The 9,914-nt window shown below is 35.8% G+C and overlaps 1 protein-coding gene across 1 annotated transcript in view; it reads right to left on the bottom strand.

Annotated features, from left to right (window-relative positions):
* Window positions 1–4,760: 4,760 nt before the first annotated feature.
* LOC763377 (cilia- and flagella-associated protein 74) overlaps window positions 4,761–9,914 on the bottom strand; it is a 34,606-nt gene continuing 29,452 nt past the window's right edge. The window contains exons 32-36 of the mRNA XM_030987117.1: window positions 8,563–8,752; window positions 7,662–7,877; window positions 6,975–7,114; window positions 5,445–5,579; window positions 4,761–4,951 (exon numbers count right to left, since the gene is read on the bottom strand). Of these exons, the coding sequence (XP_030842977.1) occupies window positions 4,853–4,951; window positions 5,445–5,579; window positions 6,975–7,114; window positions 7,662–7,877; window positions 8,563–8,752 (780 nt within the window). The 3' untranslated portion in view covers window positions 4,761–4,852. The remainder of the gene's footprint in view (window positions 4,952–5,444; window positions 5,580–6,974; window positions 7,115–7,661; window positions 7,878–8,562; window positions 8,753–9,914) is intronic.

Below are 9,914 nucleotides of genomic sequence, written 5' to 3'. Positions count from 1 at the left end.
CGGTTCTTTTAATGTGTAAGTGAATGCCAACTGCGCACAACAAAAAAAGACTTGTGCATATTCATTGAGCTCTGTGTTATAATATACAGATACGTAGAACGTATTACACTTTATGTCATCTTTTTAAAAAAACGCAGTGGTGAACGAGTCTTAAATGTTAAAGTGTATAACATTGTAAAAATTAATCTCTTTTCCATGTATAATGATGTACTTAAAGGCCCAAATTCACAAAGGAGGTTTGTCGACAAACCTAGGTTTATGTGTGTCATATAACGCGTTTCGATGCATTTGGTTTGAAACGCATCAAAACGAGTCAAAACGTGTCATATGACGCACATAAACCTGTCAACAAACCTCCTTTGTGAATTCGGGCCAAAGAGTTTATACAATCTTTGATATGACTCTGTGTAGTAATAAATTGTGCCATTGAATTGAGGTGATTTATGTCGTATGATAGAAAAGGTACATGTATATAAAATTATCAAAAAACGTTTTTAAACTCAAGTTTGATTGATTATATTTCTCTTGTTATGGCGTAATCATCACTATGTTTAGTATCATTACCAGTGAATTTTGAAACTTTTAATTTTCACCCTGCCCCTTAATCTGGTGTACTGCAACAAAGCGATAATTATCCCTTAACAAGATAGATACAATGTATAATTGATCAAACTTTAATAAGCCAGTTCGTAAATAGCTTCGGAACGCATGACACTAAAATATCTACAGATCTTTTACACTATGGATACGTCCCACGTGTGCATTTTAGAATAATCACTGCCGAAGTGATGGAGATGCTTCATGAATACCTTTTGTTTGCCTCTTGAGAAGAATACTTCCACCTGTGTATCAGATAAATGTACTGTTGGTGCATCAATGATACTGGATACAAAACCTTCATGAGCACGATACCAGTATTCTTCTCGCTGGTTTTACAATTTGGGAACGGATGACCTTTATCTGCCCATGCGCAAATCCTAATTACGAACTCGCTTATTGAGGGGTTTATTTTACCCGTTGAGCATTAATGAACAGTACAAAACAGAATACTACATCTATATCAAATTGTATCCAGTACTTTTCCTTTATATCTTTGAACTAGAGAAGATAAAGGATATGTGTCTGACTTTCTGTAAATGTTTGCAATTCATTGTTTATAAAGTGTAAAAAGTATAGAGTGTTATACATTTAATAAAATAACAAAATATGGAGTTTAATTGATTTGTAAATAATATGAAGGTTAACACTAATTTATTAAAAGGTAAAGAGAATGTAAATAAATATGAAGATTCTAGGCCACTGACTTAATTTTGTTTATAGTTCGTTTGAAAAAAAATTGACCATTTCTTGCGTATAAAGATTCATGCAGATAACAGGTTAAAATAATTAATCCATAAAATATGGATATTCTTATATGCAAATACATGTATCATAATTTGTATCAGAATTGTTCCTGTGTCGAACCGTGGACCTGCCAAAGTTGTAATGGCAGTATTAACGAAAGACGAACTTATGACCATCTACAAGTGTGAAATTTATGGTGTCTTTCATCTTGGAGGCATGATGACTCTGTGGTAGATATATATATATATATGTCTTATTTCTGTATAACCAAAAGAGTATAACATTGTGTATTGTACTGTGAGTTTTCATTGCCAAAGTACATGTACATGATTGTGAATTTCAACTAAAATTTTGAAGTGAATAACAATCAGTTGATGTGCTAATATGTGCTAATTCATATACACAGTCTACCATGATAGTATTAGTTTGTGCAAGTTTTGTATGCCCTTTGAGAGCAGCACGATTTATACTGCCAGACTTGTAAAAGATTATTCATTTCTGGTACGTACTGTATTACATGTCCACACAGTGTACTAGCATATACAGACCTTACAGGTACTTGGAAACGGCAATCCTAACTTCATTTGTAGGAAAGCAGAAAAATATGAGCAATAGAATGGAGTTTGAAATAAATCATCAGATTGATAATAATGGTTGTTTTAAATTCATGTATAAATCTATGCAATGTCAAATTGGCAGTTTGGCCAATGGATTGAGACATAGACATGGACAATTCTCCCATTTAGGTGCACAAAAATATCATAATATCTGAGTTTTATTTTTATCCCCACGCGCTTTCTCCCTTTATTAGGGCATGACTAAAAATATGTTGTGGATAGCATATTTATTGATAGGTCCTTAAAAAGAAAAAGAAAGGACACTTCCGAGTTGTATATTTGAGAAAATTAACATTTTTATTCTTTTGTGCGTTTAAACTAATGGGCAAGTTTTCCATCACTATGTTACTATTCAGCCAATTTGAAGTGCCCATAGGTATAGTGATTAGAACTTTAAAAATAAAACTACATTTCTTAGTTTTTGTCTGAACTTTCACCAGTCCTGTTCCCTGATTGTTCTGCTTTCTGGTAGAGTAGTTGTCCTTTAGCCTTATTAAAGACTAGGCTCTTTATAGGGGTGGAGACGATATGCTTACCTTAGCCATATATGATTGATATGTATGCAATACATGAATTTGAATGTAACTTGCACAGAAATCATTTCATTGTCTGTACAAATGTTTTTATGTACTGTCATGCTGCTTTTAGTTATCATTTACATGTAAATGTATTTCCGACAATACTGTTTGGTAAAAGAATTTATCAGAGAATTTTAAACAATAAATATTGATGGTTTTCAGATGTTAATATTGTGAAGTCTACAAGTGAGTGAAGTTTAGAGTTTACTTGAGTTCATACATCTATCAATGAAGGCTTGTTCAGACATGGTGCGCTAAACTGCCACGTTTTTTAACATGTAAATTAATGGCACCTGGAGGACTTGCATGTACTCACTGAGCTCTGTGTTATAAGATACAGAAACCTGAAGCGTATAACACTTTACATCCTAACAAAAATTGCCTCAGTCTTGCAACATGTTTGAATAAGCCTTTAAATTTTGCAACTCTTTCTCAGGCAAACAACCGTAAGCTATCTCAAGCAAACAATGTGTTTTCAAGTTCACATTTGACAGCAACCATGCATAATAAATTCACTAAGATGAACTTTCGTGTGAGAAATAATTTCAATCAAATTTATTTAACAAATATACATAAGCCACTCGCATAAAATCTATATACATGTAGCATTTTCAATATTTTACATATAATGGATATTCGATATAAATATAAGTACAATGGACGGGTTTGCATACACTAAATTATGTATATTTCAATAATCTTGAATAGCATAGAATCGTCTATAGTCAAACATTGTGTTTTCAAGCTCATATTTGACAGCAACCCTATGCTATAAGTACACTCGGACGATCTTGTAAGAAATAATTTATATTTTACATATAGTGGATATTCAATATACACATAAATACAATGGACGGGTTTTCATACACCTAATTATGTACATTTCAATAATCTTGAATAGAATAAAATCATCTATAAATTTGAAATACATACTAGTAAATTAAATTGCCAAAATGCAAGAAATTCAATGTTTTGTTGCCCTTTTCTATGTAGATGGACTTAAACATGTATGTGTTATAAATAAGAGGTGCAAATAACCTACCATGTCAAACGGCTAGAAAACTGCAATAAAACATACTTTTTAGCGACAAAATGGCAAGTCTATTGTTATCCTTGAAAAGTATATAATGCCATTGAAATTAAATTACAATTAAAACCTTGGTAAAATCTACCAGCGATACAAATCCTTCATCTGTACAGTGAAAGATTGGATAAAAGTAAAACGGGTCATATATGTAAGTCACATGAACGGAGGTGTTTTTTTGCGGACCAGAAAAATCTGTGTATCTTGCGCTACGAGCACGAGTACCTGGATGACCGTGCAATTTTAAAACAAAATGCCATGGTTTGTGTAAAAGTAGCCTCTGAAAATGCATTTTCTTTAAGTTGCACATTGGATTTGTTGGATCAGGGAAAGTTTAACTAGGAAACCATATGGCAAATAGGGACCTTTTCGATACCAGTAGTTTGGACTGGCAAAGTACCAAGTATCTTGCAGTTAGAAAATCACACAGAATATGTATTATAATGGAGACTTTAAAGAAAATGTTGTTGGTTTGAATTTTTCAAGTGTTCATTTTAATAACAAAGAAGTAGATTTAATTTTTTTTTTTTAAATCTTCCACTTTAAAATCTGTTATATTTTTCACTTGAAAGGGATGGGATCTTCCACACAGCATAGGTGAAGGGCAGCCTAATACAACAGAGCCTTGTTTCATAAAACTTGTTATCAATAACACGTGTCACACTTCTATAACAAATTTGCTCTCGGCCAATCAAATGCGACAATTTCAGTAGATTATTATTTGTTGCAACTTGTTATTGATAACAAGTTTTATACAAAAAAGGGCCCAGATTCTTTAGCCTTTCAAGAGCTGAGCCCTATTCTCTTTCCAATGATATCATTGAGTGATTTCAAGTTGGGTGTTAAGGGCTGGTGTTAGTGCTTAATAAATACTAACACCAGCCCTAAACACCAAAATGGAAATCAGCGGGTGTTTAGGCTTTGACCCTTTGAATATCGTCAACTTCCGGTAGATAGTGTTATCGATTTTGCAAAATTGTTGTCTGCTGAACCGACCTTTGTGGCCGGTGTTAATATTTTACTTACAAATGTCTTATTTAGTAACACTAGCCCCTAGGGATTAAGCAAATGTTGATTTCCATTTCGGTGTCAGTGTTAAGCTATCGATATTGATATCGGTATCTTAATTTCATCAGCAAATTTTTAGCTCGATTTAAGAGCTCTTGATTGCTCTAAACACTAACACCCAACTTGAAATCACTCATTGTCTTGTTGACTGAGGAATGTAATCACTCTGAAACCACCAATGCTCTCAGGAGAATGTTGTATCTTTCCAGGACATCACCTTTGAGGTTGAGTATGATGCTGCTTTCAATCGGGAGATTAGGCTGTTGAGAGAACAGAAATATGACGTCGTAAAAAACAAACACAAAAAACATTTTATTAAGAAGCGAAGCTTACCGTAGGATGATATAAATGGTGGTGGTGGTGATGACGACGACGATGATGAAGATAATAATGATGATGATAATGATGGTGATAATAATAACATGAGTTGTCAATCACTAGGATTAGCCTTCAGTTTATGACCAACAGGCCTCATGTAATTGCATTTTCCTCCCATTCCCCGAAAGATTCTCAAAGAGACTAGGGATGTATTTTTTTTTAGGACCTCGGGTTTGCTGTATGCAGACTTGTACACCCATTAATGGTGTTTTCACCAAGTCTGGTGTCGGCGAATTATGACGTTATACACATGGAAACTGACAACCCTCTCCCTTACTGATGTGATCTATGGTGTCTTTATATCCTCATATCTAAGACCAACTTATCTATTCATCTTTGATTATAATTATGGTGCAGTGATTTCAATATACTTACATCATGCCCTTTAGGTGGAGTCCATGTGAATGTAACAGGTTTTGTGCTACCTGCATCTACCATGCCTCTCTGAGGCTCTACTTGGAAACCTTGTACGCTCAGAGCTGCTACGTTGTCAAAGAAGAATTCTCCATTCTTGAAAATAAAATGAATTTAGACAGTCAATAACAACATGATAATAATTATAATTCAGTTTTCCATAGAGGAGGTATGGTGGCTCATGGATAGAGCAATGCATGGTCTTGAAACTGTGAGGTTCTAGATTTCATGAGGTGAGTGCTAGTTACTTTTGGTAAAGGAACACCTGTACGTGGATTCGCAATTCACAACACCATCTAGCAACACCAGAGTTTTATTAATCAATATCATGTGAAGTATTGGGGTAAAAGTTGATAAAATATATCAGCTGTGGCATTGTGATATACCCTAAGAGATAAGGGCATTTAATCAGAAGTTGTGATGGGGAGGGTTTGAATAGCTTATTCGCGGCCTTGCATAGGACTCAAAGCCAAAGATGCACCACTAGCATTAGGGTAGAATAAGCATCACAGCAACATGTCACAGCTCCTTTGCACATAAGCTTTGGTCATTTTCATCCTAGATATTTTTTTCTCACAGTTGGTGCTAGCTAGCCCACAGTGCAGTACAGGTAATATCAAAGTTTTATCAACCTAGTCAAGACAGGCAAGTTTAAAAAAAATAATATAATGCCTTGTCTAAAGTTAAAAGTAACAGACCAGGAGCTAAATTGAATTGAGAAAAGTCACTGCCTACACATTCTTTACGTATAGTAGTACACTGACGGTTTTGAAAACAAACTAAAGCTCCAAGTCACATTAAAAGTTAACCATTGTCAAAAGGAAGCAGGAGATTGCTATCTTCAAACCAAAGACAGTGTGGTAATTCAGTTGTCAACAGGTAATTAACTAGACATAACACATATCTTATGAAAAGAATCCTGTAGAGGAGCTTACTTTGCCTGTTAATGTATACAAAACAAAAAGGTCAGAGCACATTGGTGCTAAATGCATTATTTTGTATACAAATTTCCTTATATTCCATTTTGTTTTAAATCCTCCCCTCTAAATTACGTCTTTCTATACTGCTATGGTTTTTACATATACAATGTTTATTTTACCAGGAACCTATCATATACAAGCACTGCTTTTTAATAGGTTCCCCACGTTCTACTTAATTTATCATATGAATTGAGAATCATTAAGACTTATTGAGAATCATTAAGACGTGCTCATATACACTACATGTCGAGGGTTCAGTGACACAAAGACGTAACTCCATATTTTGCCAAAATGTTCAGAAAAATGTGGGCTTTCCGGGAAAAACAAAGACTTAAGTGCTCTGTGACACATTAGCCATTTTTTCTCAAAATGGAGTTATGTCTTTGTGGCACTGACCCCTCGATGTATTGTATAATGTATTGTATAATTTGTAAAAATATATGTATGTCTATATTTTTTGTAAAATGTGGAACAAGTTAAACTTAAAACTTGAAAGAGAGCAGGTACCCACCTTCTTCTGACTAGCCGCTGTACTCCTAATACACCCAATGTGTAGCTGTCTGGAAGATGGGTTGATCTCTTTCTCTACACTCAGAGCCTTGAAACTCAGTAAGGTGGGGATTGCAGGAGGCACAGCCTTAGGGTCTACCACTAAAACAAAATAATGTGCAGAATAATAATAGCAATATTACAGTCACTTTGTTTATAGTATTAAACATATTTTTCTTTGGATGTAGATGAACTGGTATATAGAACAGTTACCAGAACTCCGTCTTGTAAAGATTTGATACAAATCGCAACTTATTTGCGATTGATATCAATTCAAATTATGTGCATAACAGAAAGGAGACTGCTAACTTGTGATTGCTTTGGAACAATCGCAACTCTTTATAAGACGGGGCCCAGATGATACGTACGCATGTACCAAAGAGCTAAAGTCAAAGTATAAATAAGATAAGTGGTCTTTATAGACAGACAGTCATTATTTACAATTAACACTAGTATGTATTTCAAGCAATAAAAACAAACCATAGTCTTTATAGACAGGTGGTTTTAATAACGACATCGTTGGAAATTACATGTCATATGCATTCATTTTTTTAATGGGTTTCAAGGGATGTTATTCTTCTTCGCAAGTAGACATTGAAAATGAATCACAAAAATAAATCTAAACGTAACAAGGGTACGTGTAGCTTACCCTCTTCTTCCTCAGGTGCAGGAAGGAGAGTGAGGGATTCCACGGTGGGGTAGATCTCATCGTGACCTTCCATGAACATGACCTTGGTCTTAGCCACGCCCTTCAGCCGGATAGCATGCGCCTCCTGCTTCCCAAAGAGCTGCACACGAGCCATATCAGAGTAGAGATTGCTCGCATGGTCAGGTCGAAACAGCACACGGATCTCAACCTTCTTGCCTGAACAAATGGAAATTTGAAGAAATTGAATTAATTTGAGAATGATACAAATGTCAATTTGCATTGGAGAGTCTAGTTACTTGTGAGGAATATAAGGAATAGACATAGTAAAATGCAAAGTGACAATGAAAGAAAGAGAGACAGAGTAATTGAGACAGAGAGAGAGAGAGAGAGAGGACTTTAACCTGTTGCTTGAGTTCTTCTGAGTTTTGTCTGTTAAATGTATGGCAGTTACAGAGCCTTACAACAAAGTTGTTAATTGGGATGTATGTAGATTTCGGTGAATGTTTTATTTAGTAGTATATGTACGTTGTATAAAAAAAATAGATGGCCACATTGTTTAAAGTATATAATAATGATAATGATAATAATCTGGATTCGTATAGTGCCTGATATGAAATAATGTCTCAAGGCGCTTTGCAGATATTATAACCCCGGTCATCAGATTTATTCATGCACAATTTGCAGTTCACTCCTTGGGGGTATTCCTACCATATGGTCACCTTGGGGGCATACAGCAATTACTAACACAAGGGCTTTCGTCATCATACCAAGTCCCCATTTCTCTTCTGGTTACGTGGTGGCAAATGAATGCCTTGCAAAAGGACATTGGCAATAGTACTAGTAGACTGTACAGGTGACAAAATTTGGTAAAGAGTTAAGGACTTGTCTGGAGGTCACCTACCTGGCTGAAGTGTGCCATCTGAGGGAGTACAATCAAAGACACTCCTTCCATCGTAGTTAGCCGGTCCCACCATGTTTGTAGTGTCTCTCTTGATGAATGCAGGTAGCTCACCCTGGCTTAGCTGCTTGTGATAGGACAGACTATCCAGCAGGATGCGGTAATCAATGGCAAAAGATGACATGTTCTCCAGCTGGTGAGGAGAAATGATAAAAACTCATAATACTACACAGCTAGGCGTTGTGGCCTGCACCTGTAATTCAGCTAACAATAGAAGTTGCAAACTGATTCAGCCGAGAACGCAGGTTCAAAACTGAGTCACTTCTTTCTGATGGTGACATTTAAAGGTCGGTCCCCAGACGTAATATACACGTCTGTAAAAACCCAATACACACACACACTGGGCCCGTCTTAAAAAGAGTTGCGATAGATCCAAATCAATTGCAAGTCCTATAATAAATCCCAAGTCTCCTATTCTCTTATGTACATCTCTTATGCGAATCATATCAACTCTTTGTAAGACGACGTACTGGACCCCATTTCATAAAACTTGTTATCAATAACAAATGCTAAATTTCTACAACAAATTTGCTATCAGCCAATCAAATGCCATGATTTCAGTAGCTCATTACAGTTATTGTGACTTGTTATTGATAACAAGTTTTGTGAAACAAGGCCCTGTGCTGGTGATCAGGCATTTGCTCTCTATATAGTGACAACCGCTTCATGCTGCACTTCGCCAAATGTATCAAGTTAGGGTCAACGTTGCAACAGGGTTTTAGGTTATGTTCAGGGTTTACGGTTACCGGTAGATGCACATATATAATGATAAGTCCAGGTTTGAATTAAGAATTCATTTAATGTAGGTAATGGTCTGGGCAGCAATTATCACAGAAGCAGTAATTGTCGAGCAGCCCCTAGTACCTGGACAACTGACCCAAACCCATTCCCCTCCCCTCCCCTCCCCTCATGATAGAAACTCGACAATCAAAATCCAACCCTGAATCATTCAATAACAGGTGAAAATCATTGATTGAATATTATTCCTGAGAGTGATTATCAAGTGTCTAACGTTAGTTTTTTAAGTGGTCCAAACATTGTGGAGCGTGTGTGCAGTGCTTTGTAACTGCAAGGAAAAGGCGCTATATCAAATATCTTTTGGATTGGATTGGAAGATGCTGAGGGATTTATCGTCTTTATGGCTTAACTAAAGAAGATGACAGTCTGGGTAGATGTCATCTTTGGAAATTAACTGTCGACGACTCAAGCAGTAGATGGCAGGTCAAACCCCACTGGTCCCAAGTTTTCTTCGGACCTGTTTTCAATTAAACAATCGAGCACACGATCTTTGTCTA

Source organism: Strongylocentrotus purpuratus, unplaced genomic scaffold (assembly GCF_000002235.5).
Source record: "Strongylocentrotus purpuratus isolate Spur 01 unplaced genomic scaffold, Spur_5.0 spur5_scaffold_16, whole genome shotgun sequence".
Lineage (NCBI taxonomy): Eukaryota > Metazoa > Echinodermata > Echinoidea > Camarodonta > Strongylocentrotidae > Strongylocentrotus > Strongylocentrotus purpuratus.
This window is presented reverse-complemented; position numbering and strand designations above follow the sequence as displayed.